This window comes from Candoia aspera, chromosome 4, assembly GCF_035149785.1.
Source record: "Candoia aspera isolate rCanAsp1 chromosome 4, rCanAsp1.hap2, whole genome shotgun sequence".
NCBI classification, from domain to species: domain Eukaryota; kingdom Metazoa; phylum Chordata; class Lepidosauria; order Squamata; family Boidae; genus Candoia; species Candoia aspera.
Genome location: NC_086156.1, coordinates 579,147 through 604,956, shown reverse-complemented (window position 1 = coordinate 604,956; position 25,810 = coordinate 579,147). Strand labels below are relative to the sequence as shown.

The window sequence follows — 25,810 nt, the reverse complement described above, 5'->3', positions numbered from 1 at the left end:
AGGGTGCCCCCCACCTGTCGCCCAGAGCTGGAGTCGTGGCAGCATTTGACTCTGCCGTCTGTCACGCCCCTCATTCTTTCTGCAGACAAGTCACAATGCCTCTGCTTTTCCAAACGTACAAAGCCACCCTCCTTCCTCTCCCTCCCAGGCAAAGACCCTGGAGGGCTGAGTTCAGGTGGTCCCACCAACATTTACCACCCACCAGAGGGAACGATACAGAGTACTCCTAAGCTACTTAGGAGGTCCACTCATTTCCAAGCAAGCATAAAAATCTTTATTTATTCAAAAAGCAAATGCATGAACTCCAGAGGACTCCGGTCTCTCGAGAAATTGGTCTGTCCTAGAGGACCTGAGGCAGAGGATCCACCAGGTCGCAGTGCGCCAAAGCGCAGGAGTGCTACCTGCGTACCTCCTAAAAGTCTCCCCAGAGGGCCTCCTCGCTGGGGTCACTTTCCAATCTGTCTTCATAGACGGCGATCACCTGCAGGGCCACCATGTTCCTTACGATGGCCCTGGACATCCACACGCTCTCGGTTTTTCCCCCGGTCTTGTGTTCGAACCACCCACCTTCGGCTCGTTTCCGGTAGCGGAGCTTGTATTCCTTTATAGCAATGCCATCAGCCACAAAGCTGGGGTTGCTCCAGATAATTTGGACTTGAAAGCCAAAGCAGGAGCCCCCCAACACCAGGGTCGGTTTCCCTGGGGGGCTTGAACGGAGGGTGGTCTCCACCACTCTGCTCCCATCACTGAACTGACTGAGTCCCAGTTTGCTCTCCACGGCATACCGAAATTCGTATTTAGTCTTTGCTTCCAGCCCCGTCACCCAAAACGTTTCCTCTGTCCCTTTTACATAGGCAAACTCCCACGTCTCCTCCCCCAGGACCCTGTGCCGGACGTAGTAACCCGTTATCACCCCTTTCTCTGGCTCGGCTGGCTGGAAGGTCAGCTGGAACCGGTCATAGGACACAGCGTCAATGAGGGGTGGGAGGGGCTTGGACAGGACCTCCAGCTTGGTTCCTTCCAGGGACCCACTGCAGTACCGGAAGATCTCCGCGCCCGGGTTGCTCTCGTCGGGCTTGGAGGTCACGAGGAAGCGGATCTGCACCGGCTGATGGTCCAGGGAGAATCCCGCAAACACCAGGGCTGCGTTCTGGGCTCTCTCCAAGACCTTTTTGTCCTCAAACCAGGGAGTCGGGTCCTCCTCCTTTACCGAAGCCGTGGGCACAGAGCCGGAGGCCTGATCCAGGAGAGCATTCAGCTTTTCCAGGAAGGGTTCCCTCGCTTGCAGAGACGTAAAGGTGTAGGCGATCACAGCATCAATTCTTGGGTCGAGAACCCTTTTCACTAGGTCATCCTGGGAGGAGACCTTACCTTTCGACAGGCCCAGGAAGAATTTGACAAAATACATCTCACGATACTTCAGATCCAGGAATTTGTTGAGCGAGGAGGTGCTGAAGGCCGATTGCTCATTCTTTCTCAAAATGCTCAGCAGGACATCCTCCCTGGCTCCTCCGCCACGGATGGAGGGCAAGACCTCGGCCAGCTGTCTCTGTAGGCCAAGCCGGTACTCCTCACACAAGTCTTTGAAACAGAAGATTTTCTGCAGGATTTCCGGGAAGATGGTTGAAATGCTGTCCCTGAGTAGGTCGTTACACCGCTTGCCAAGTTCCATGAGTTTCTCCAGGGCCTTCTCAGTGTCGGAGATCACTTTGGAACTGACCTCGCGAACCAGCCGGGTGGCCCTTGAATTCAACCGGCTCAGGGGGAAAAGCCACACCGTTATGGGCACAGACTTCTCCCCATCGCTTCCCAACATTTTGGGAAGTTTGGAATATATCCTTAAGGCATCCTCATAGGTTGTTGGGTTGCGGTCAAGGGCAAAATCCCCATAGAAGATGCAGCTGAACTTCTCCACGGCGGTCTTTTCTTGCTCATCCAGGCAGATCTCTCCGCCGTGTCCTGCCTTGGCGAAGGACAGCAAAGGCATCTTGGTCACCATGACGTGGAGCTTGGCTTGAATATTCTGCAAGCTGTCCGAGGAGGACGCCATCTGGTCAAAGATGAAGAAGGCATTGGCTCCATACAGAATCCCAACAACCACGTGGGTGGCAATGCCTTGGTCAAAGACCTCTGGGTACATGATGTGCTGCTGCCCGATTTGGCGCATGGTCATTTGCTTGAAGTGAGTGGTGGCCGAGTACTTGAGGGCCACACGGGCCTGGTAGGTCGATTTTGGGGTGTCACAGAGATATTTGGCTGCTCCATCCACCGTCACCAGCCCTCCAAGAAAGCTTGCCTTGAGGGCGGCTGAGATGTTCAGCGCATGGGCTTTGTCGCTGATCTTATCAAAGGCGATCACCTGGGTTTCTGTAGTGGCTTGCAGCCGGGTGTCGATATTCCTGGTTAAAACTCCGGGGTCCCATAAGGTGATGCCTGCCACCAGACAAGAGAAGGTAAGACAGCCTGTAGCAGAAAAGCATGGCATGCGAAAGGCCAGAGAAAAGGCGCATCCAAGGGGAGAGGAGGGCTCCTGCTTTTTAACACCATTGCTTCCCACAAGGCGGCAACACGCCAGCTTCTGGCCAAGGACTTGGGCTGTCCACGGCTTCAACAGGAATTTCTCCAGCTGCTGACTACTGTGACACTTCCCAGGATTCCTAGCAAAGTGGGTGTGGCTATAGCCCAGGCACACTCCCCAAGGCAGTGTTTCTCAACTTTGGGAACTTGAAGATGTGTGGACTTCAACTCCCAGAATTCCCCAGCCATCATGATCCCAAGGGATCCGCATGGCATCCTGCAATGTTCCAGGGGCTCTTGCAGCAGGCGCCTTCTCTCAAGGGCCGGCCTCAGGACTGTCCAACCCACAGTGCTCTAAGTATGAGATTGGAGTCAGAATTTGTAAGATCAGCTGTGGAAGCGGGAGGCTGCCGGGAGACCATCCAAGGTTCATTTGCTGCAGCTGGACTGGATGACCTTTACAACCCCTTAAAGTCTCCTGCTTCGGTGGGACTTCTGCCGCTGAGAGATTTCGCACGTACAAGGCAAGAAGGGAGGACACGCTTAAGCAGGGAATCAGTACCCACTGCAAAGTGGAGTTAAATAACACGGCAGCCCCACCCCACTTCACATGCACACACACACACACAGCCCTGGTGTTTGCTGCCACCCCCCTGGCCCTGCTGTGGAGAAAGTCACCGGCCTCCTTGGCCTGGCAGGGTGGGGGGGCACCGTACCTGGGACGAGGGCGTCGTTTCGGAGGTCGTACAGCATCCCCAGCTGGAACGGGCGGCCCAGGGTGGCCATCTGGATGGCCTGTTCGGGGACCAGCGTCATTTCGCCCTGGCGAGGTGGGTCCTCTCCTGCCCTGCCTGCAAGAGGGGAGGTGGGAGAAGATGTTTGGGAGGGAAGGCCCACCCCCATTTTCTGGGTGCCCTCGGCAAGCTCAAAGGCTGCTCTGCTCAGAGGTGGAGCGATGGAAGGAAGGGAGGGCCTTGCGGGCTGACCCCAAAGAGCAGAGCAGAGCCAGCGGGCACTGGGCCATTGGCTGCCACCCAGGAAGAGGCCCTGCTGCCCTGACGAGTCCGGGCTAGTTGGCCTCACCGACCCCGACCCCGGGAAGATGGAGCTCTTTTCCAACCCAGAAGCAGGAACCCGGCCAGGTCACCCCGCAAGGGCCTCAGAGAGCAACTCCAGACCACTACCCCCAGCTGCCTTTGGGAGCAAGGCTGAGCAGGGAGCCAGCTGTCTTCCCCATGTAGGTGTGTTGGACTGCAGTTCCCATCATCCCCAGCCAGCCCAATCAAATGGCGTCGATGTCCAGGGCAGCCGGAGGGCCCTGATGGGACGGCAGAGGAAATTTTAGCGAAAACCTGGAGACCCAACTGACTGTCGAGCACCTCCTAGTCCCGGCTGGCCCCGCCTTGAACGGGCTGGACTGCAACTCCCAGGATCCCCCAACTCGGGAAAGATGAAAGGTTAAGGGAGGAAAAGCCGTCTCTTCGGAGGAAAAGAGGCTTCTTCAGCTGGTTTCCCTTCAGGCTCGGCTGGAGCCGGCCTCTCTCCTGGGCACCCTCCGGCCTTCCTGGAAGGCCAGCCGCTCCCTCCCCGCCCCCAGCCCCGGGGCGGAATGCAGGTGTTTGCGGCGGCCGCCGGCAGTTCAGGGGCACCTCCCCCCGCGCCTGCAGGGACTGTGCGGCCCCGGCCGGCCAGACCGCCCTCCGGCCACAGAGACCGACAGACCGGCCTCCAAGCTCCAGCCCAGGCCGGCCGCCCGCCCGCCGGCCGCTTCTCCGCCGGAAGCGGGTATGCAGGACCCGCAGGAGGGGCGCCCCCGCTGGGCCTGGCCTCCGGGACGCGGGCTTCCTGCAGGTGGGGGGCCGCCCGGCGGCGGCGGTAGCAGCGGCCTCTCGGGGAAACCCGCGGGCCCCAGAGGACTCCGGGCTCCCCCGTCCTCGAGCCCAGCCGCGGCGGGAGGGTGGCCCGCTCTGTCGCTAACGAACGGCTCCGGGTCGGATCTGCCGCCTCCCGCCTCTCACCCGGATTCCGGCCTGATCTGGAGCGGCTGGACGATCGGACCGAGGGGGACGGGACGCCCTTTAACGGGGAGGAGGGGAGGGGGCTGCCTTTCAGGGGGATCCATGGAGGGCATCCACGCAGGGCGGGAGATTCGCACGAGGTCAGAAATGGCGCGGGTGTGGTTACCGGCGGCCGGCTGGACGCGCGGCGGCCGTCAGCAGGGCCGAGGCAGCTCCTCCGGGCTGCGTCGAGAAGCGCCGTATCGAAGGCTCGGGAATTCCCCCCCCCCCCGCTTTCCCTGTGTCCAGAGCGACGGGGGCAGGCTGGGGAAGGGGCAGGGCAGGACAGGGCAGGGCAGAAAGAAGGCGGCGGTGGACGGGCCGAGGGACCGGGGCCGCTGAGCGCGGCGGGGAGGCGGGACGGCCGGGCTCGAGGCGCGCAGGGGCGATGGCCGGGGCCGCTGCTCCTGGAGACAGAAGCCAGGATCGGAAACCAGGGCCGGAGCCGCAGCTCCCCGGGTCTCCTTGGAGCGCAAGGAAGTCGCTTCCTACGACCCGCGCAGGAGGGGCGCAGTCGAGGCTGGGGGTTCCCCCTCTCTGCGCGGGTCCGAGAACGGGCCGGACAGCCGCCTCCCGGGGGTGGCTTCGCTGGTTGTCCTGCGCGCTGCGGCGGGCTGGACTAGATGATCCTCGCGGCCTCTTCCGGCTCCACAATTCTGTGACTCCTCCCCTCCCTCCCAGCAGCAGTGGAGGGTCTCTCGGACCCCTCTTCCTCAGGCCTGGACTCCACAGGTCTTGGCCCCCACGCCCAGGCAAAGGGAAAGCAGTCCATGCTAAGGGCCACTAGACCTCGGCCACTTCCACGGATGGAGACATTGAGCTCCTGAGACGCCCCGGCCCTTACCTGGGTGTTTGGGCCTTCCAGCCTGGCCTTCCCACATGAGGAGCCCACAAGGATCCACAGCTAGTGCCAAAGATGCCCGAAATGGGGCTTAGTTGGGTTCTGCTGCAAACACCCTCGGAATGCACCAGCGCAGCGTCACAGCATGGGCTCCACGGTGCTCTGGACTGCCCCGCCCCAAGAGTGTTGCTGCCTGATAAGGCCAGTGGCTCAGCCCAGCTGCTCAGGGCAGGCCCATCGTCCCTTGAACACGGGCGGAGAGCCCTTCGGAGGCCACTCTGAAAGGCAGAGCCCTTAGATTAAGACATTGGCAGACCTCCCTCGCGAAGGCCACGCCAGAAGTCCTCCATGTCTCATCTTGGAGAAATGGGTTGGGGAAGGGCAGCCTTCTGGGGTATAAGCATGGCTCCTACGAAAAGGGGAAGGGCCTGTGGAGGGTCTGTGTGTGTGATGGAAGCCCCTTGTCCCAGGACAAGGTCTGTGTCTGCCGTTCCCTTGTCTGTTCTTCATGGAGAGGCCCGGATCCAGTGACCAGAAGAGAAAGACCATTCCTTTCTTTACTTGCCTGGAAGCTGCTGCAGCATGAAGGAGATCCCCAGCAGATATTGTCAGCCCCAAATCAGCTGATCAACCTCGTTGTGTCATTGAGAATTACCTAGAAGTCAACCTAAATCCCATGACGGGGAGGGGGAAATGGTTGATTCTGGGGTGACTGTGGGCAAGCTGTTAACATCTTGGGCACAAACAACCAATGGCCATCATAGAATAGGCCTGGTTAGATGGGCCACTACTGGCTTGCAATAGTGGTTATCTGCAAGAAGCATGGTATTGGGTCAAGTACACTTTGGGAGATCAGCCTGTAACGTTCTACCCCACGCGTGGGGTACTGGGACTCATCCAGAGGCTCTGTAGCAGATGGGCCTGGCCCAAGGGTCCTCCCTTGCAGATCAATGGGTAAGGTAACAACAAAAACAATGCTCTTGCTTCCCTTGAGGGTAAGTGTAAACTGGGTGGGAATCTTCCTGCGTAGCACAACACATTCTGAACTCTCCTCTTGGGTCAGTGTGCAGCAGGGAGCCATTCTAGGCAATTCACACCTTTCGTGCTCTCTGGAGAGCTTCCTTTCCCTCTGAGAAACTGAAGGTTGGAGCATTTCAGAAAAAGAAACCAGGAAATACGCTGCACTCGGTTAACATTTGCAAAACTATTAAGGCCCTTTCATTCTTTAAAAAAGTCCTGGTTTACGCACCAATAGAATGAAGGGTGCGTTGGAGGAGGATGCAGCCATTACAGAGGAGTTGAAAAAAAAATGTTTGCATCTGGCTTCACCCTGGAAGATGTTGGCAAGATACCCATCTTCTAGAGGCATGGAAGGATTCTCCAAGGTCATTTGGTCCAGGCCCCAGTCACTGAAACAGGTCACAATCCAGCCTTTGCTCTAAAGCCATTAATAAAAAGGAGGCCACCATTTTCCCCGGCAGAAGGCATCCGAGGCCAGCCAGACATGCGCTCCTCCTCTTCCTGCGAAGAAGGCTTGGCCAAGGAATTTGGCACCTCAGCCACAGAATGGGCAGCTGGGCTGCAAAAGACGTTTCTATACCAGGTGCCACGTCCCATCAAAATGTGCCTGCCTTCCGAGGTTCAGTTGAAGTACCTCTTTTTGTAACTGAGTCACTGGATTTGAGTTACCATTTTCTGCGGGAGCAACACAAAAGTTTTTGAACCAGGATTTGAAATATTTGATGATGTTGGTTTTATTTTATTCTGCCTTCCCTAAAGCCTCTTTATTTTCAGACTGGACAGCTAGGCCCCAGCCAGTATGACAATATCCAGGGCCTGAAGAACTATTGTTTAAAAGATACAGATGTTTTAAACTATTGTTTAAAAGGTACAGCCTGATCAAGGTGTCTTGCACGTGTGCGTGCGTGTGTGTACACAGACATGGTTATTCCCCTTCCTCGTGAAATAGTGCATAAACCTGCTGTTGGCACATCACTACACCATTGTTCCACCTCAAGATCCATCATTCCACCTCAACCTGCATACAGAAGCGAAGGAAGGATGCTGGAGAAAGGGTGAATGGAGGATAAATCATTCATCAAAACCTGATATTGTTTTTGAATACTGGGAAGCCCTGAACTGTCTGCGTTTAATTTTGTAAGCTGCCTGGAGTCACCATGTGTATGTTGGGTGGCCATATCAATTTGTTAAATAAATAAAATAAAAAATTAGAAACTAAAAGTACCAATGTTATACTCCTTACCTTGCACAGAGTTGAAAACTGTCCCATTGAGGGAGCACAGATTGCCCAATTTATGGGGCTGTTTTTATGTGGAGGGAGGATCTGATCTCCCTGGAGAAGACATGCTTTGCCTGAGGTGGTCCTGGGTTCCACCTCAGTTAAAATCACAGAAGAGGCAGAGGGCTGCTAAGAATCGATACCGACTTGAGGGCACATCAGCAGCATCTCCACCACCATCGCGACCATCATCAGGCAGTGCTGGAAAAATGGGCTGAGGCCAGGGTGCTGTACTGGTGCAGGCATCAGGCTCCCTGCATCAGGGAGACCCAGGTTCCCTGGGGGACTTTGGGCCAGGCCCTCTTTTCAGCCGAACCCACTTTGCATGGGTGTGGCTTTGGGGAGAATTGGAGGCAAGCGTGCCAGGGAGGAAAAGTGGGATATAACTGCACCAATAAAAGAATAGTAATTGGCTTTGACCCCCCACAGTCCTGTTGTCCAGCCTCATTGTGGTGTGTGTGTGTGTGTGTGTGTTCCTGGCAGGGATGAGCAAAGAATGTGGGGAGAGTAGGTCAAGAGAATATATTCCCAGCAGGGTCACCCAAGGTGTGGAGGTCATCCCAGCTGCCCAGCTAAAGCCAGCAGGCACCTCTGTTGGGCAGCAGCGATAGGGGAAGATGCTGGAGGCAGAGGATCCTTTTAATGGCAATGGCAAAGCCATCAATTCATGCTGTGCAGGAGAAATAAATGGCAAACCACTCCTGTATTTTACCAAGAAAAACACATGGATAGAAGATACAGTGCCAAACGATGCCCTTCAGGTCAGATGGCACTCATGCTACTGAGGAAGAGCTGAAGATCTTTCGGGATCCTAATTGTGTTTACAATGTCGCTAGATTAAAGCCTTTGGGATGTCTACTTGCTGATGTTGCCATGCAGGAAAAGAAAATCTGAACCTGCAAAGGTGGAATTACTATGGGAACATGGAACGTAAGAAATGAACAAAGGAAAGTTCAACACACTCAAAGATGAAACGAAATGACTACAATTGACATCTTAGGCATCAGCAAATTGAGATGACTGGGATCGGACACTTTCAGTCAGAAGATCACACTCAGGACATGAAAAACGAAGAAACGGTGTTGCTTTTGTAGTTAGGAAGGGTATAGCAAGAACAGGACTTGGCTACAATGCAATCAGTGACCAAATAATATTGATTAGACTTTGTGGACAGCCCTTTAATATGACGATCATTCAAGCTTATGCTCCAACCACCAACGCAGAAGAAGAGGAGGTCGATGAATTTTATGGTCAAGTTCAATTTGAAATCAACAGAACATGCAAGCAAGGTGTGCTGCGTGTGTTTGGAGACTGGAATGCCAATGTTGGAAACCTAGTATCTGCCTGGCCGATTCAATCTGGCAGGGTTGGCGCATTCCAGGTTCCTTCAGTTAAGCAACGCCATCCATCGGGACCCCAGAGGTGGAGGAACTCAATCACAGCACCAAAGACACGGCTGGGGCTGACTGTGGAACCGGACAAGAACTGCTCATGGGCGAGCTCCACGTTAAGCTGAAGAAGAAGAGAGCCAGTCAGTTTCCATGATAAGATCTTGAGCATATACCCACCATTCTCAGGGAGAATATCAGGAATTGAAGTCCTCGACTTCACTGATAGAGGACCGGAGGAATTATGGAATGAATGTAAAGAAATAATTAAGGATGAATATGAAAAGAAACTGCCGAAGATGAAGAAAAAGAAGAAAGCAAACTGGATGTCAGAACAAACCGTGGAAATTGCCAAGAAGAGAAGAGAAGCCAAAGCCAAGAAAGACAAAAATCTCAGGAAGGAACTTAACAAAAGAGTTTCAGAGAGCTGTTAGAAGAGACAAAAAGCAGCTTACAACATCTGTAAAGACAATGAAGATGGAAACAGACATGGAAAAACAAAGTCTTTCAAAAGATTTCTGAACTCAGAAGGAAGTTCCAACCTTGAACTGGTATGCTAAAGGACGCCAACAGGTAGACATTAACCAATTCAAAGGAGATCCAAGGAAGATGGAAGGAGTATATTGAAACACTCTACAGTAGAGCTGTCAACATCCAAGATGCCTTAGTTGCTATTTCCTACTTACAAGAATCTCTAGTCCTAGAAGAAGTTAGGTCAGCACTCCAGCCATTGCCAAGTCAGAAGGCTACGGGAGGCTGACTGAGGGAATAGCCACAGAACTATGGTACGGAACAGAAAAAGACTCAGTCAAGCTTCTAATCAAACTACACCAGCGAATCTAGAGAACGTCACAGAGGCCAACCGACTGGAAGAGTCAACCTACATTCCAATACCAAAAAAAGAGACTTAACAGAAGATGCAAACTACCATACAGTATCCTTAATTTCACATGCTAGCAAAATAAGCTTAGGCTCATCCAACGCAGCTTAGAGCCCTACGTGGAAAAAGAGATGCCAGATGTTCAAGCTGGCTTTAGAACACGAGACATCATTGCTGATGCTCACTGGATAATTGAGAAAGCCAAAGAATACTAAAAAGAATTCAGGATGTGCTTCATTGATTATAGAAAGGCCTTTGGTTATATCGATCACGTCAAGCTGTGGAACGCGCTCAGAAAAAGGGGAATCCCAGAACATCCCCTTGTCCTCGTGAGAAACTTATGTACAGGCCAGGAAGCCACAGCACAGACAGAACACGGCGAAACAGTCTGGCTCCAGGCTGGCACAGGAGTGCCCTTATTTACTCAACCTATACGCTGAATATATACTAAGGGAAGTTGGATTGGAAGAAGATGAGCGTGGTTTTAAAATTGGAGGAAGTAACACCCATAACCTGCGCTATGCTGATGACACAGCCCTGATAGCTGAAAATGCAGAGGATCTGCAAGCCCTGGTAATAAAACTCAAGGAGCACAGTGAAAAAATGGGACTAAAATTAGACATAAAGAAGACCAATAATGACAACAGGTAGAATAACCAGCCTTGGAATTGGCAGTGAAGGCATCCGAGTGGGGGAGAGCTTCTGCCTTTTAGGATCAACCATCAGCAGTCAAGGAACAAGCAGTCAAGGAACGCAACACAGACTGGCACTCGGTAGAGCAGCCATGAAGGCCTCAGGGAAGGTATTTAGATGCTGTGGTGTGTCTTTACCTACAAAGATCAGAATCGTGCAAGCCGTGGTGTTCCCTGTGAGCCTCTATGGAAGTGAAAGTTGGACTTTGAAGAAGCAGGAGAGGAAGAGTACGGATGCCTTTGAACTTGGTGTTGGGGAAGACTCCTGAGGATACCACGGACAGCCAAGAAAACAAACTGATGGGTCATCAAACAAGTCAACCCTAGCCCCTCAAGGCACAAATAACCATGCTCAAATTATCTTACTTTGGACACCTTATGCAAAGATCTAACTCTCTGGAAAAGTTTCTAATGCTGGGAAAGGTAGAAAGAAAGAGGATGACCAGCATCAAGGTGGATGGATTCAGTTATCGTGGTGACAAGTACAACACTGAAAGACCTGGAAGACCAGGTTAGGGTCATCATGGAAAAAATCTATGTGGTTACTAAGAGTCGACAATGACTTGATGGCACATCATCAGTCAATAAATCAATAGGTGTTGAGAAGATGCTGAGCAACAGAGCTTGTGAAAGGAACATCAGTGGTTCCAAATACTGCAGAAGAATTGGTGGGCAACCATAGGAGCCTTCAACAGAAAGCAAGGCTGGGGAGAGAGCTCCCCCACTTAAACGAATGGGAACATGGATCCACCTGGAGGTTGGGGTCCTATCTGCGGGGGGGGGGGCATAGAAGACCCAGGAAACTATTTTTTATTTATTTTTTAAATTTCTATCACCACCCATCTCCCCCAAAAAGGGGGACTCTAGAATTTTTTCACAACTAGAACTCTAGAAAACTAGAATTGTGAAAAAACTAATGCTGTCAAGGAGAAGGGGGTGTCCTAAAGTAGTCAAGCTGAGCTTTGCTGTGGATCCCAGCAACACAGCTGGAATCCAGAGAGAAGTGCCAAGGACTGTCCTCTTGACTCTTCCATCCAGCTGTAAGGGGTCTACATCCCAGGTGGGGGTTGACCAATGCTAACCCCACAGAAGAGCTCGATCAGAACTCCCAGCGTCTCCCCTCTTCTCAGCATGGCCCCCTCCTCCCCTGAGTGACCCCCAGGGCCCACAGATTCAGCGTGCCCCTGAGAACACCCCTCCCTGCTGCCAGACTTGCACCTCAAGGAGCAACACCAGCCGCTTGCTCTTTAGCCACTGGACTTTATTGGATTTTGGCTAGCCTAACAGTTGCACCCGGAGGGCACACCCCAGCCTCCCTTTCGGGAAGGCTGCTCCATACTTGGCTACGTTTGTTGTATGTTGCTTCCCCCTATTCCTGTTTCTTTCAGGGGCTCAAGCCCCCCCCCCCTTGAGATGGGTAGGGTAAAAAAGAAACGTTCCTGATAACAATACGGCCTTTACTCTTTCAGAAGATTAGTCTCATCTGGATTTTGAGCTACAGTGGCAGGTTGTCCTTCCCGCTGTTAAGAGCCCTTCCCCTCAGGGACACCTAACGCCAGCTTGCTACACTAAGGATCTGGAAACTGCCCCTCTGAAATGCTCGGACGGCTCCCTTTGCAAGAGGGGCTGCCGTCTTGTGGCAGAGAATCCCCCAAGCAGCGTCCTGCTCCTCTGCTTCTCCGGAGTGGAAGAGCCTTGTTCCCCACAAAAACAGAGTCCCGGAGATAAATCGCACAGCACCCCCCCGGCCCCCAAGTCTGACCCCGGGGCCTAGGCATCAGCATCCTCGACTTTGAGGCCTTTGCAGCCGGCTTCCTGCTTGAACTTGCTCAGGGCCTCCAGAGGCATCGGAAGTGGGGGGCAGGAGAGGAGGAGGGGGCGCACCTGGAGGAGGGGGTTCACGTTCTCTCCATCGTCCCTGTAGCAGGGCAGCAACTGGTTCCCCGCGTGGGCCGCCTGGTGACCCTTCAGCTCTTTCCGCTGGCTGAAGATGACGCCGCACTCCGTGCATGGGTACACGCGCGCCACCGTGTGCGTCAGGCGGTGTGTCCGCAGGTTCCCCTTATACTTGAAGCGCTTCCCGCACTCTGGACAGGCAAAGGGCCGCTCCCCAGTGTGGATGCGCCGGTGCTTCATCAGGGTGGTCTTCAGGTTGAAGGTCTTGCTGCACTCGCCGCAGACAAAGGGCCGCTCGCCTGTGTGGATGCGCCGGTGGGTGACGAGGGTGCCCTTGCGGTTGAAGCTCTTCCCACACTCGGAGCAGGCGAAGGGCCTCTCCCCCGTGTGAATGCGCTGGTGCTTGATCAGCTCCCCATTGTGGCTGAAGCGCTTCCCGCAGTCGGCGCAGGCAAAGGGCCGCTCGCCAGTGTGGATGCGCCGGTGCCGGGTTAGGTCCCCGTTGCGGCTGAAGCTCTTGCCGCAGTCGGGGCAGCCGAAGGGCCGGTCCCCCACGTGGATCTTCTGGTGTAGGACGAAGGTCTTCCTGGCACAGAAGCCCTTGCCGCACTCGCTGCAGACGAAGGGCCGCTCGCCCCGGTGGATCTTCTGGTGGGTGACAAAGTTGGCCTTGCGGTTGAAGGCCTTGCCGCACTCGGCGCAGGAGAAGGGCCTTTCCCCCGTGTGGATGCGCTGGTGGAGCACAAAGGTCTGCTTGGAGCAGAAGCTCTTGCTGCAGACGGTGCACTCGAAGGGCTTCTCCCCTGTGTGGATGCGCAGGTGGCGCATCAGGTCCCCCTTCTGGCTGAAGCTCTTCCCGCACTCCACGCAGGGGAAGGGCTTCTCCCCCGTGTGCACTCGCAGGTGGGTGACCAGGTTGCCCCGGTGCTGGAACCGCTTCCCGCACACGCTGCAGGCAAAGGGCCGCTCAGCAGCATGAGTCTTGGGGCGCCCGCAGGACTCCGCCGCACCAGAGACTAACAGAGCCGGCTTTTCCGCAGCGCCGCTGGATCCTCCGGGAGCAGGCGCCGCATCTTGAACCCCAGGAGTGCTCATCTGCACCCACTGAGCTGCGCTGCATTTCCTCTTGGAGGCACCCTGGGAAGGACTTCCTTCTGGTCTCCTTCTGCCTGGTTCCCGGCCCACCTTCCCGTGCGGCACATTGGGACGCAGCTCCGAGCAGCCAACTAGCAGAGAAGAGAGAAGAATTAGCAGGATGACCTTGGGTGTGAATGCAACATCGCATTCTGCTGCTGGCTGGTAAAGTTGCCAACAAGATGTCCAGATAGGGAAAAAAGCAAATGCAAATGGTCAACGGCAGGAGCATCGTGGGAAAGACCAACCGTAAGTTTGACGGTGCTGAGGAATCCTGCTGGGGAAGATAATTTGATGTTCTTACTGACAAAGGAGAATTCAAACGCCACTCTGTGAGCCATGTTGGTCCCAGACTGTGAGAAGCAAATGGGGAGGGGGTGTCTTTGCAAAGGGCCCTGGTGGCAGAAAAGAGGGCAGAAAGTGGAACAGGATCCCCGCCCACCAGCCAGACAGCCTGGTTCCACACAGTGCCTGCTCCTCGGGGGGGGGGGGCTTTGCTTTAGATTGAGGGATCCGCAGACAGTGGGGTCTTCTTGTGGTCAGCAACCCAAAGTCTTGACAACTAAGCAACATCCACCCCACCACCTGTCCCCTCCCAATGGCTCATGCCCCAGGCGTCTCCAGGCAGGGGCCCACAGCAGCATCTCATTTATCCCACCCTCCGCCAGTTTCCGCTTCTCTGACAGAGAGCTTTACTTTCATAGGCTCATTATCAAAACGTGCATGCTAGACTAGTGCTTACGCTGATTAAAGTAATCTGATCTTTTACTCAACATCTCTTTTTACTCCCTGTTCATCTTTTCTATTACGGGCGCATCATTAGAATTTACTTCGCTTCTGTACTTGCTCTCTCTTCGCAACCGCTGGCCCTTACCTGAGGGGAAAAGGAGAACGCTCAAGCCCCCTCCTTGGGCCAGAAAGAGGAATCTCTTTTTCTGGGCTATGATCAGCGCTGAACGTGCACGCTATCTTTAACCAGGCTGTGAGCAGAGAGGGGAAGGGACTTGAGAGGAGCCTTGAAACTCGGGGGGGCTTGGGAGCTGGACCAAGGGAGGCCTCCCAACGCCCGCTGCACGTCTTCCGTCTGGACTACCGGTAGCAGGGCAACAGAGCCTTCCCCTTCGGTACGGCCGTGCGTTTGGTCCATGCCGTTTTAAACAAAGTAATCTGCATTGATTGGGAGTGTCCACACGGTAGGGCGAAAAAGTCAAGATGGCAGGTGCCGGAGTGCAGTTGAAGCTCCGGCTGTTCTTGATGCGCAGCGCCTCTGGACTGACCCCGCTTTCAGCAGCTACTTGCAGGGCAGAGGCACTCACAAGGACCCCCTGGTCTCCAAGAGAGGGGCACACTCACCCAGAGGAGCAGGCCCAGGGGCTGGGGAGCAGCCGAAGCCCCCCTTCTCCTCCTCGTCCTCCTCCGGCTCCATCTTCACAATCACCTCAGGCTTGGTGTCAGCTGGGTGCGGGAGCAGAGCAGTCAGTCAGCAGGGGAGGGGGAACGGGGGCAACCCCAGGCAGCCCTGCTCCTCCCCCAGCCCTGCCTGGGGAGAGTCTGGTCCCAGCCTCTTCAGAAGGAGAGCCAGCCAGCCAACTCACAGGAACCCGCGCTGTCCCTGCTGGACTCCCCATCACTGTCACTGTCCCCCAAGGGGCCTGCGCTGTACGAGGTGTCCTCCGGCTCCTCCTTGATCACCATCTCTGGCCTGGTCCCTGAAATGAGAGGCACAAGTGGGCTCCTGCTGCTGTGCCCTCACTTGCAGTGGCAGCAGCCTCCCCCTGAGTCCCAGGGGCCACCTTTCCAAGAGAACTGGGGCCACCCCTGGGGCAAGCACCAGGTGCCAATCTGGCATCTCTGGAAGGTGGCGCCCAGCCACCAGGCGCCACCTTCCAGAGGGGACTGTCTCCCATCTCTCTAGGCAGTGATGCTGCTTCACCAGCCCGGGGCTCCCAGGGTGTGCACTCTGCCAGGAATGAGCAGTTCCCCAATCCCACTCGGGCACTACATGGGGCAGCCAGTGCAGTTGAGTTTCCTCCAGCTGAAAGCTTCTGGGATCCGAGCGTCACAGGGCCAAGGGCAATTATTTGCCCTGAGAAACGCTAACCGTGGAGTCAGGGAGTTGTGGAGAGGGAAGGTCACCCCATCCCGCCCCCACAACGCACAGGGGACACACTTAAACCAGCCCTGGGGGTGGCTGTCTAGCCTCTTCCTACGGAGGACCAAGCTTCTGTCGGCAGCTGGTTCCACCAGTCTTATTCTCAGGAGTGGCCCTGTTTCTAAGGCCTTGGGACCCATATGAAGGATGCTGTTCTGGGGGCAGGTGCAGCAAAGGAGCATTTCCAGGGCCTACCAGGTGCAATTGTGGAATAGGGGGAACCCGGAGTGCTCCCCCACCCTCTGCCTGATCATACCGAGCAGGCAGAATGATTGGAGATGGGCAGTCCTGCAGATAACTTGGCCCTATGCCGTGCAAGGCTTTATAGGCTGAGCGTGGGCAGCTTCGGGGGGGGAGGGGCAGCAGTGCAGCTTCTCCATGCGTTCAGGAGGGCAGGAGGCCAAGGATCCCCACTGGGGCTGAGTGGGAGGGAGCAGGAGGAGCAGTGCTGAAGTGCAGCCTTCTCTGGTCTCCCCAAGGCCCTGCCCCAATGCACCCCTGGAGCTGCCAGGGTGGAAGACCAATCTGGATCCCAGGACGACTTTCCCACCCAGAGGCTCTGCAACAGCCTTGACTCAACGCACAAGGGCATCGCTTCAGATGGTCTCTAGAATTTGGGGGCCACACAAGAGGCCACGAGGGTGACTCTCACGAACCATTAAGGTCTACAACCATGAAACGGGGGGAACACAGACCAGCCAGACCTTGGGGCTGAAACCTAGAAGGCAGATGGGGGTCCCTTCTCATTAACCACCATACGCCTCCCTGGGGAAAAGGAGCTTTGTGGTGCAAATTGGGGACTCTGGCAAGCTCCTGGGCTCTCCACTGCCCAAGGGAGCAGGCCGGATCCTCTTACCTGCTCGGGTACCAGAGGGCGACAGCCTCCCTGCCTCTGCCAGGCCTTGCGGGCATCCGATGCACAGCTCCTCCCCTGGCTCCTCTTTCACCACCACCTCCTGCCCAGGACAAGCCCATTTGGCTCCTGGAGGGAGGGAGCGAGCCACAGTCAAGGGCACTGGGGCCACACCTACATTCCTTGTCTCCCCCACTCCCACTTTGAGGCCAGGGGTGCCACAACCATGCAGCACCCAGCAAAGCAAATGGCCCCATTCCGCCTCCTTTGAGGGACCTCAGAACAAAACCAGTGGAGTCAGGCTGTCAGTGGCCAGGCAGGAAGCAAGTGCCCCACGGATCAAATTGCCCAAATGGTGATCCGGCAGTCGCTCACCTGGGCTGGCAGGGTTGGGCTCCGGCCCCGTGGTCTTCATCATCTTGCCGTCAGGTGTCCCGCCTCTCTGACGAAGACCTGGAACTTTACATCAGCACAACCTGTCCTGGGCAGGGGAGATGGCATGAAATGAAGGAGGACAAAGCCCCCCGCAGAGCCAAGGAGAGGGCCCCCATCTCACCTTTCCCCCTAGAGACCTCCCAACCCACCAGCATGCTCTGCATGAAGGCCCAGGGCATCAGAGCCCAGAAGTTGGAGCTGTCCTTGCGCTGGACGGATTCTGAGCTGGAGCAGGCCTTGCAGGATCTCTGAGCAGGCCTGGCCTCCCCCGGCCTTCACTGGCAGAGGGCGCCAGTGGCACGACTTGCGGCAGGCCCACGCTGCACTCACCAGGGAGGGCAGAGGAGAGGGCAACCCAATGGTTGCGGGACCACTTCCCAGGGATGCAGCAGTGGCCAAGGGCCTTTCTCATGAGGGCGCTGCCAAGGAGGGAGCCATGACCCACTCTCTTGACCAAGGTGCTGGTGCCCAGGAGGTGGCACCTCCACACGGCTCTGCTCTGGCGACTTCTGGGATTCCAGACTTTCATACCTGCCAGGAGAGAAGCAGAGGCCTTGAGCATCACGGCTGCCAGTGCAAGGGGAGGGGGGAAGGGAGTTGATCAAAGAGAGAACTGACTTGGGAAGACAGCAGCACCCCAACCCTCCTCCCTGTGCAAGGTCATGGAAGTGTCCTCTTCCAGAAGAGAGTCACAAGCACAGGGAGGTCCAAGCTGCCAGTGTCAGGCCTGGGTCTGCTGTGCTTCCGCTGGGGGCCTGTGTGGCCTCGGCCCTTTGCAACTGGGCTAAGGGCAGGGGACTCAAGGAGGCATCCGAGTATTCCACGCTTGCTCGAGAACCTTTCTGGCCCCTGCAAGTTCATCTGAAGGTCCTCCTGGCCTCAAACTGTTGAAGAAATCGACTTTCCAGGAGAATACGCCGCCACCTCCTTTGCTTTAACGTGCCTCTCCCGGCCAGTTCAGAATGTGGAATTTATAGAGAAAAGAAGGGGCAGACGCAAAGTGAAATGGCCTAGATCTGAGGCATCTCTGAGCTTCCCAAGCACAGCCACAGCTCTGGGCTTCTCATCCTCCAGAGCATCTCTGGGCGAGGACGCGGAAAGACATGGACAGGATCAGGACCCGCCTAATGTTTGCAGGACAGCGTGACTGGAAGAATATCTAGACTTTGGGGGTTCTGAGAGTGGCTCGTGAACAGGGAGTCTGGGCCTTTGAAACAGCCGGTGGAATTTGCCTCTGGGGGCTCAGGACCACCGTGGAACAGACCAGGCCACCGCACTGACTGACAGGTCAAAGACAACTGAGAAGCAGCAGCTGCCCAGCCTCAGGACCACCAACAGCACTTGGAAATCTCAGCATTTTATCGTTCCTGGGCAGTGCCCAATGCCCAAACCCTGGCTGGGTGGGATCCCACCTGGCCCATTTCTTCCCCCTGCCTCTGGCTTTAATTTCAGGGCTTAGCAATCAAAGGTTCCGAAATGATGGATTCTGTAAACAGCCACCAACCACAAAATGGGAGGGACTTGGGAGGAGGTGAACCCAAGCGTGGGGGGGGGGGATCAGGAAGGCCCCTCCCCTCCCCTCCCGGCCCCAGCCGCAGAAGGGGGCTCCGCTGGAGAGAAAGGAGAGCCACCACCGCAATGCTTCAGGCGGGAGTCCTGCTGGGGCCGCGCAGAAGCCGCCGCCCGGGGTCCGCTCCAGGGGCGCGGCCAGCCTCGCCTTCCCGGGGTTCGTTCCGACCGACCTCCGCGCCCTCGAAGCGGCACAAGCGCCGCCTGCACCCCATCCCGCTTCTCCCCGAGCCCTCCGGAATACGACCGCGCTCGCTCATGCGCGGGGGCGGGGGGAGAGCCAGCGGGGAGCCCGCTCGGGGCAGAGGCGCGAAGCCTGCCTGTCCGCATGCCCGGCGCGTGTCCGGCGAGTCCTCGCGGGGCGCTGCAGCCCGGAGCCTGGAGGCGCCAAGGGGGCAGCGGGAGGAGCAGGTGCCCCCTGCGGGCGGCGTTCCGGGTGGCGCCCCTTCAGACGCCTTTCAGGCCCCGGGCTGCGCCCGCGGGGCTCCCCGGCAGCCGGCCCCGCGCTCGCACCGGCCCCGGAGCGGCTTCGGGGTGGAAGGCCGCCGCCAGGGCGCGCGACGCAGGCGGACAGGCGCCTCCCCGCGCCGCGCGGCGCCCTCTCCGTCCCCTCCGCCGCGCGAGATGCCTACCTGGCCGGCCGGCCGGGCCCCACTGCGCCCGACGGGGAGGGAGGGAGGGAGCGAAGCGAGGCCGCCTCGCGGGAGGACACCGGGCGGGCAGGGCGCTCCGGGGCCGGTGCCCGCTCTCCCCGCCCGCCGCCTTTGTTGCGGGAGGGAGTGGGACTACGACTCCCAGAAGCGCCCTCGCCGCTCCGCCTGGCCCCTGCGCCGGCCTCCGGGGCCGAGCGCCCCCCGCCTGGCAGGCGGCAGCGCCGAGCATCGCGACTGCCCTCCCCAAAAGCAGCTCCGCCCCGGGCCGCGGGAAGGAACCCGGGCCACGCGCCCCCCGTCCGGCCGCCTCCCCTCCGGCAGGAGGACCTCGGGCCGCCGACCCCGGCAAGGGCGCCCCAGCTCTCCCGCGCAGAATGCGGGAAGGGGCGGGGCGCCGGGCATCGCCAGCCCAGCCGAAAGGGAAGGCGAAGAGCGAGCAAGATGCGCCCTAGCCCAGCGCTTGCTTCGCCCGGTGGAGCACCTCGGGGTGAGAAAGGGCCAGACTGCCACCTCCAGCACAGTGGCCCCGGGGCTTCGCTCCCGAGAGGAACAGCAGCAGGAGAGAAGGCATGATGCTCCTAGGCTGTCTGTTGCCACGTTCCCCCCGGACGCCTGCCGTCCTGCCGAGGGCAGCCCACCCTGAGAATCAGGCCTTCCCCAGGGAGGCAGCGCCCCCTCCTGTTTCTGGAACGGGATGCCCCAGAGTGGGGCTGTTGCCTAACAGGAGGGACCCAGAGCCCTAGGATTTCCAGCCTTGAAACCCCACTTCCTCTAAAAAATCTGTAATTTTTTTATTATCCCACCTTTATTATTTTTATAAATAACTCAAGGCAGTGAACATACCTAGTACTCCTTCCTCCTCCTATTTTCCCCACAACCCCCCTGTGAGGTGGGTTGGGCTGAGAGAGCATGACTGGCCCCTGGTCACCCAGCTGGCTTTCGTGCCTCAGGCAGGACTAGAATTCTCCGCCTCCTGGATTCTGGCCCCGTGCCTTAACCACTAGACCAAACTGGCTTTTTTTTGTCTTCCCCATTGCTTGGGGTTCCTCTTTCTTGTAAAGCAGGCACCCAACCATTATTGAATAGAGTTGGCTGTTTTCCCCCCATGTTGTGCTCCTTCAGACTTTTCCACAACACCAAGAACCAGGTGCCCCTTCCAACCCTTCCCAGAGAGCTGCTTACAGTCAGGGTGAAAACCAAACCTGCTTTGCACATAGAGGCTCGAGTGACTCTTGTGGCATTTCCAGATTGGCCTGACAAACTGGCTGGAAACTCTGGAGAGTAGTGGCTGCTGCCATTGCCGCTGCCTGTTGAGGTCCATCACCGGGCCACGTGGACCAGCTGTCAGGCACAGCACATGCCTAACTTTAAACACAGCTGCTGTGTTTACATGCCCAAATCCATCAACCTTGCCACTGTAATTCAGAGTACTGGATACATGAAGATGAGGGCTGCTTCACACAACAAGGTTAACCAATAGCCTGTGCACACACACACACACACTCCACACAGCAATTTCCTGGCTCGCCGTGCCCCTCCAGCTCTCCAGTCCTCAACAGCAGAAGCCAAGCCACTGCCCCCACCCCCAGCCAAGGGAAGGATGGAGAGTAAGGAAATTGCTTGCCGGGGCTTTGGAACTGCATCCTGGCGCCATGCGTCCTGGCTGGATCCTTTTCTTTAGCGGCTGGGCAAGGATCAAGGATTTACGAAAATCTCAAGTGTGGCTGCTGCTCGTTTGGCAGGCAAACTTCCCTGCAGCTGTGACTCATGGCCCAAATGGAAAAGAGGCTTGTTCTAGGAAGGAAAGTCGATCCTTTCCAGATGTTTGGGCCACAGCTGCCTTAATCTGTTACTCTTGGCCACGATGGCTGTGGCTGACAGGAGCTGAGGTCCAAAATATCTGGGAGGTTTCCTGCCCACATTTTACCCCTAAAACCAAGAGGGGTTTAAATAGGGCCCAAAGGCATGCTCCCTTTCCTTTCAAGAATCAGAGAGATAAATATGGGACTGACATCCACACTGTTTAATGTTCATCTCCAAATTCTGTAGAAGCGGACGTCCGGGGCAGTCGTTTCTTTAGGCAGCCTGGTGGATTTCCACCCGCTGCCAACAGCCTGCCCCAGCCGGCCCGATGCAGCCCTCGGCTAGGCCTGCTTCTTCTTGACGTGGGCGCAGTCGTACTTGCCCCGCACGATGCGCACCTTGACGCCGGGCAGGTCCTGCTTGCGGCCGCCCTCCACCAGCACGGCCAGGTGCTCCTGCAGGTTGTGGCCCTCGCCCGGGATGAAGCAGACCAGCTCCTTGCCGGTGCTCAGCCGCACCAGGGCGCACTTGCGGTTGGCCGAGTTGGGCTTCTTCGGCTTGCGAATCAGCGTCTTCAGCACCACGCCCTTCACCTGCGGGCGCCCCTCCAGCGGGCCCGGCGGCGGCGGCGTGCGGCGCGGGCGGCCCAGGCGGTGCATCTGCGTCAGCGTCGCCATCCACCGGGCGCCTGCGGGGACAAGCGGCCGAGTGACGGGACGGGACGGGGCCCGGCTGCCCCCGGCCCTTCCCCGGCCCCTCCCCCCGCCCCCCCCCGGCCCCCACGCACCTCGGCCCAGCAGCAGCCCCGCCAGCGCCATCCGCTCCCGAAACCGCGGGGCTCACGCGCGGCCGGAAACGAGGGGCGGCTCCCCGCGCGCCGCCACGCCGTGCCGGAAGTGCGAGTCCGTCCCGCTGGTTGGCCCGCGCAGATGCTGCCCAGGAAGGCGGGTCCGGAGCGTCGAGACGTGATTGGAAACCGGCTTCCGGCCTCCCGGGCGGGCGTCTCGCTGGTAGCGCGGCGACGGCGCCGTCTCGCCGGAAGCGGCCTGAACGCAGGGAGCCCGGAGCCTGCCTGGAGCTGTGTGCGTCGGCCTCGGCCTGGTCTTGAGCCTCCAGGAGATCGAGGCCTACTATTTCTACTTCGAGCAGAGAAATGGAGCTCCTTTCTGGATGGGCAGCCTGGTGAGCAGGGGAGGGGAGGGGAGGGGAGGGGAGGGGGGACAGCCACCCTGAGTCTCAGCTTGCTGCCCAGGAAGCTGCAGCGGAGGACGTGGCAGGGGAGGGGAGCAAGGGTGGCAGGACGCCCTAATGCCTGCAGAACCTGGGCCCCATTTGAGGCGTCGGGCTGCAGCCTTGCAGACTTCCCCAGGAGTCAGTCCAGGGCATCAGGGAGGTCCAGACGACGAGGCCGGGGGCAGCGGGGCAGAAGGGGCTTGCTTCCTGCTGGCGGGGAGGCCCAGCTAGGCGCCACTCAGCAGGCTGTTTCCCCCCCTCTCCAGTTCATCCTCTCCGGCACCTTCTCTGTGGTGGGCGAGCGACGTGGCAGCAAGTGGGTAAGTGGGGGGGCCCTCGGCCCCAACCGGCCGCAAAGACCCGGTGCCCCGGTGCCAATTCTCAGCTGTGCCCCGCCCCTGCCCCTCAGGTCCACCTGGCCACATTCCTCAACCTGGCTAGCGTCGTGGCGGGCTCGCTGGCCTTGGCGGTGGGCGTGGCAGACATCCCATCCCTGACTTACCAGCCCTACTTCATTGGGGAGCTGTGCAAGCACAGAGAGGAGGACCTGCCTTACCGACCGTGGGAGGCAACAACCCATCCTCCGTACGACGAGAGGGACCAAGAGCAGGCCAAGCGGTGCCAGGAGGTTCTGTGGGCGCTCGTGGTGAGTAGTGCGTCTTCCTCCGGCACAGCCAGAGAGGGAGGAGGGAGGCCGTGCCCCTTAGAAGGTCCCCTCCTGGGATGGCCGTCTTCGAAGGAACCAGCCCCCCCTTGCCTGCGGGCCTCTCTCTGGCACAGGGACTGGGCACGTCCTGAATGTCTCGCTCAGGGGGACTCACCCCCCCCCCGCCATCAGGCGGCTTCAGCACTGGGAGGAAGGGGACGTACACGACTGTGTACCGGTCCCGATAGAAAGGGCACCCTCCCTCCACGCCACCCACCCTCTTCCTCTTCCTGCCTCCTCGCTGAGGAACTGGCCTGAGTACCCGGCTGGTCCAGACAGAGGATGGGGTCCCGGTGCCGGGAGGCTTTGGCAGCGGAGGGTGGGGGGGGGTGGGCCCTCCGGGGGAGAAGGCTTGGCAGGCCGGCCAGCCTCTCGCCTCCCTCTCCTGCTGATTCGAAACCTGCTCCCCCCCAGCGCGTGTTCAACAGCGCCCGGATCCTCCTGCTGACCGTGTCCATCGCCGCTCTCAGCATCGCCCTCTTCTGCTTCGGATACGGCCTCCGCCTCCTGTGCTGCTGCTGCTGGGTAGGTCAAGGGGAAAACTGCCGACATCCAGAGACACAACGGGGTTGGGCACTGGCAGTCAGGGTCAGCGTGGTGATCCAAGGGAGGGCTGTGTGTGCCTGGTGTGTCGGGTGCTCTCCAGGTGACCCCCCCCCCAAACACAAAGGGTCAAATGTTCAGTTTTGCTGGTGGTAAGAAGCCAGTGCCCCTCTCTTGCCACTGGGCACCTTCCCTCTAGAGGAAACCGCAGAGGGCTTGCTGGCTGCCAGCCAGTCCTAGGGAAGCCGCTGCAAGCCAGGCCCACCTTTCTTTTTCTCACAGGAGGGGTGGCAGGAGTACGTGGCCCTGGGGGACCCTGACACCTCTCCTGCCCCTGAAGAGCCAGGCAAAGAGGAGAACCTTACCTGAAGTTGCAGAGGAAAGCCCCCTCCCCCACCCTTGGCTCTTCCCAGGGGCCGAATGCCAGCTGTCCTGCAGTGGGCGACGCTTTGCGGGGCCCCAGCACTTCCCTGCCACGACTACCAAACTGAAATGCTCCTTACTTACGCATCACATCGCCTCTCAGGCCAGCTAACTGTTCTCTTGCACACGGGATTAATTAAAGTGGCTTTTCTGCAATTCACGTTTCATCTTCCGTCCAACTGCTGGCTCAGCCAAAGCAAAGGGCCTGTGGCGTGCGCATGGGTCTGCTGTGTGGACCAGAGGGACCTGGCTGCCCAGAGAAGGGTTCTTTCCCAAGATGTCAAAAAGGAGCCTGAGGAATCCCGGCCTCCTGGCCCTGCTTCCCCTGGCCAGTCCATTGCCTCGAGAAGGCCTTGCCCGATGCCCAGCCCTGCCTGTTTCCAGAACAGGCAGACAATCCCGCCAGCAGAGCTTCCCAGAGGCAACCTGCCATGCTGGCTTCCCCCGACTGCCTGGCCTAGCGTGGCATCTTGCCTATGGGGAGACATCTGGGTGTGTGTATTTGTGTGTGTGTGTGATTGCTGGAAGCACCCTGAGGGCCACCTGTTCCTCCTGCTGACAGACACCCTTGGCGGCCCCAAAGGTCCTCTGCTGCTGGTCGGGCTGACCTCACCTGCAGGAGAACAGCTAAATGCACCACTGGGGCTGTGGGTGAAGTCACGCGTTTGCCCTCCCCCTGGAAAGGCCCTGCTGAGGAGGAGACTGGGGCATGGGGGTCTGTGGCCCTCTCCTGGCTGTGCTGGATTTCCTCCGCCTGCTGGGTCTCGGCTTCTCTGTGTGGCTGGAGGGGTTGCGCGTCGTACCTGGGACAGGGTTACCTTGGCCTGCTCTGCCGTGGCTAATGGCTGTCCCCACGAGGGTTCCTGCTCCCTCCCTCCCTCCGTGTGGAAGGCGGGGGAACACCCAGCTGGGCAGAGGAGCTGGTCCTGGCTCCTGAGTTAACCCCTTTCTGCCCGGTGCGGGGCAAAGCGTCGCAAGAAAGGTTTTGAGGACCCGGAAGATGTTTAAGAAAGAGCAACGAAGACTGGGGTGGGGAACGGGAAAGGAAGCCTTGCATGGAAAGGCTGAGAGGAGTGGGTGTCTCTAACTCTAAGACGACCACAGGGGAGGTGGCCACGCCCTTCAGGTGCTTGTGGGGTTGCACAAGGTCGAGACATCATCCCAGGAAGACAGCAGGACACAAGGATTCCTGCAGGGTTTCGCTCAGAACCGGGCAGAGCCCACTTGAGGGTTTCAGAAAATGTCTTAATGCGAAAAGCAATCCAGGGGAACCATTGCCTGGAGAGCTGACGGGCTCCCATTCGAGACTAGACTGCCGTCTGTCGGGGATCCCTGGATTCGGCCGCCTGCACTAAGCAGGGGTTGGACCTCATGGCCTCACGGCCCCCCTCCAACTCTCAGGCTCTAAAGAAGTCAATGAAGGAACGTTGGCATGTTCCCCCCCAGGAAAGCGAACAGGCCCGATGCTGGCTCCACTGCCACCATTGCTGCTAGGTCTTACCCTGGCTGGGTTCTGGGTGACTGATCACAGGTGGCTGTGCCCCCTTCTGCAGCACCGTTGTGGCAAAGCACCCTCTGTGCACGGACAGATGCTCCAACCAGCCCAAGCCTTCTTAGAACCAGGATCTGCACACTGCATTGCAAGGCTGTCATCGGGCGTTTCGTGCCAACTTATGCAGAAGGGTGCCGCTTACCAGCACAATTCCTGGCGCGGTTTTGTCATCCCAGGAAGAGAG

General features: G+C 57.9%; 4 protein-coding genes across 6 annotated transcripts; 1 reads left to right on the top strand and 3 right to left on the bottom strand.

Annotated features, from left to right (window-relative positions):
• Positions 1-363: 363 nt before the first annotated feature.
• LOC134497511 (verrucotoxin subunit beta-like) lies at positions 364-5,563 on the bottom strand. Of its 2 annotated transcripts, XM_063303198.1 has the most exons (3): positions 5,419-5,563; positions 3,234-3,368; positions 364-2,433 (listed from the first exon to the last, which is right to left on the bottom strand). In XM_063303198.1, the coding sequence occupies exons 1-3, from the start codon at positions 5,453-5,455 to the stop codon at positions 413-415; spliced, it is 2,193 nt and encodes a 730-aa protein (XP_063159268.1). In that variant the 5' UTR covers positions 5,456-5,563; the 3' UTR covers positions 364-412. The 2 variants fall into 2 exon arrangements, with proteins under 2 accessions (XP_063159268.1, XP_063159269.1); XM_063303199.1 differs by lacking the exon at positions 3,234-3,368 and having other exon boundaries at positions 365-2,433; positions 5,419-5,562.
• Positions 5,564-11,988: 6,425 nt separating this feature from the next.
• On the bottom strand, positions 11,989-19,474 carry LOC134497510 (gastrula zinc finger protein XlCGF57.1-like). 2 transcript variants are annotated; one of them, XM_063303196.1, is made up of 7 exons: positions 19,346-19,474; positions 17,475-17,675; positions 17,085-17,190; positions 16,713-16,838; positions 15,300-15,413; positions 15,058-15,159; positions 11,989-13,796 (listed from the first exon to the last, which is right to left on the bottom strand). In XM_063303196.1, exons 3-7 carry the CDS (start codon positions 17,125-17,127, stop codon positions 12,445-12,447), a joined length of 1,737 nt encoding a protein of 578 aa, XP_063159266.1. In that variant the 5' UTR covers positions 17,128-17,190; positions 17,475-17,675; positions 19,346-19,474; the 3' UTR covers positions 11,989-12,444. The 2 variants fall into 2 exon arrangements, with proteins under 2 accessions (XP_063159266.1, XP_063159267.1); XM_063303197.1 differs by lacking the exon at positions 19,346-19,474 and having other exon boundaries at positions 17,085-17,185; positions 17,475-17,805.
• A 1,894-nt stretch (positions 19,475-21,368) lies between these two features.
• On the bottom strand, positions 21,369-22,040 carry MRPS12 (mitochondrial ribosomal protein S12). The gene is made up of 2 exons (XM_063301905.1): positions 21,957-22,040; positions 21,369-21,857 (listed from the first exon to the last, which is right to left on the bottom strand). The coding sequence occupies exons 1-2, from the start codon at positions 21,985-21,987 to the stop codon at positions 21,511-21,513; spliced, it is 378 nt and encodes a 125-aa protein (XP_063157975.1). The 5' UTR covers positions 21,988-22,040; the 3' UTR covers positions 21,369-21,510.
• A 58-nt stretch (positions 22,041-22,098) lies between these two features.
• On the top strand, positions 22,099-24,234 carry LOC134496113 (uncharacterized). The gene is made up of 6 exons (XM_063301868.1): positions 22,099-22,179; positions 22,226-22,351; positions 22,669-22,722; positions 22,812-23,048; positions 23,523-23,633; positions 23,934-24,234. The coding sequence occupies exons 1-6, from the start codon at positions 22,099-22,101 to the stop codon at positions 24,018-24,020; spliced, it is 696 nt and encodes a 231-aa protein (XP_063157938.1). The 3' UTR covers positions 24,021-24,234.
• Positions 24,235-25,810: the final 1,576 nt, after the last annotated feature.

Coding starts and splice junctions, on each gene's coding strand:
- LOC134497511 (XM_063303198.1), bottom strand. CDS start 5,455: ATGTGGGAAGGCCAGGCTGGAAGGCCCAAACACCCAG. Junction 3,369..5,418: donor TGGAAGGCCCAAACACCCAG/GTAAGGGCCGGG, acceptor CCCCTCTTGCAG/GCAGGGCAGGAGAGGACCCA. Junction 2,434..3,233: donor AAACGACGCCCTCGTCCCAG/GTACGGTGCCCC, acceptor GTCTGGTGGCAG/GCATCACCTTATGGGACCCC.
- LOC134497510 (XM_063303196.1), bottom strand. CDS start 17,127: ATGATGAAGACCACGGGGCCGGAGCCCAACCCTGCCAGCCCAG. Junction 16,839..17,084: donor GCCCAACCCTGCCAGCCCAG/GTGAGCGACTGC, acceptor CCCTCCCTCCAG/GAGCCAAATGGGCTTGTCCT. Junction 15,160..15,299: donor CAGGGACAGCGCGGGTTCCT/GTGAGTTGGCTG, acceptor TCCCGCACCCAG/CTGACACCAAGCCTGAGGTG.
- MRPS12 (XM_063301905.1), bottom strand. CDS start 21,987: ATGGCGCTGGCGGGGCTGCTGCTGGGCCGAG. Junction 21,858..21,956: donor GGGGCTGCTGCTGGGCCGAG/GTGCGTGGGGGC, acceptor TTGTCCCCGCAG/GCGCCCGGTGGATGGCGACG.
- LOC134496113 (XM_063301868.1), top strand. CDS start 22,099: ATGCTGCCCAGGAAGGCGGGTCCGGAGCGTCGAGACGTGATTGGAAAC. Junction 22,723..22,811: donor AGCGACGTGGCAGCAAGTGG/GTAAGTGGGGGG, acceptor CCTGCCCCTCAG/GTCCACCTGGCCACATTCCT. Junction 23,634..23,933: donor TCCTGTGCTGCTGCTGCTGG/GTAGGTCAAGGG, acceptor TTTTTCTCACAG/GAGGGGTGGCAGGAGTACGT.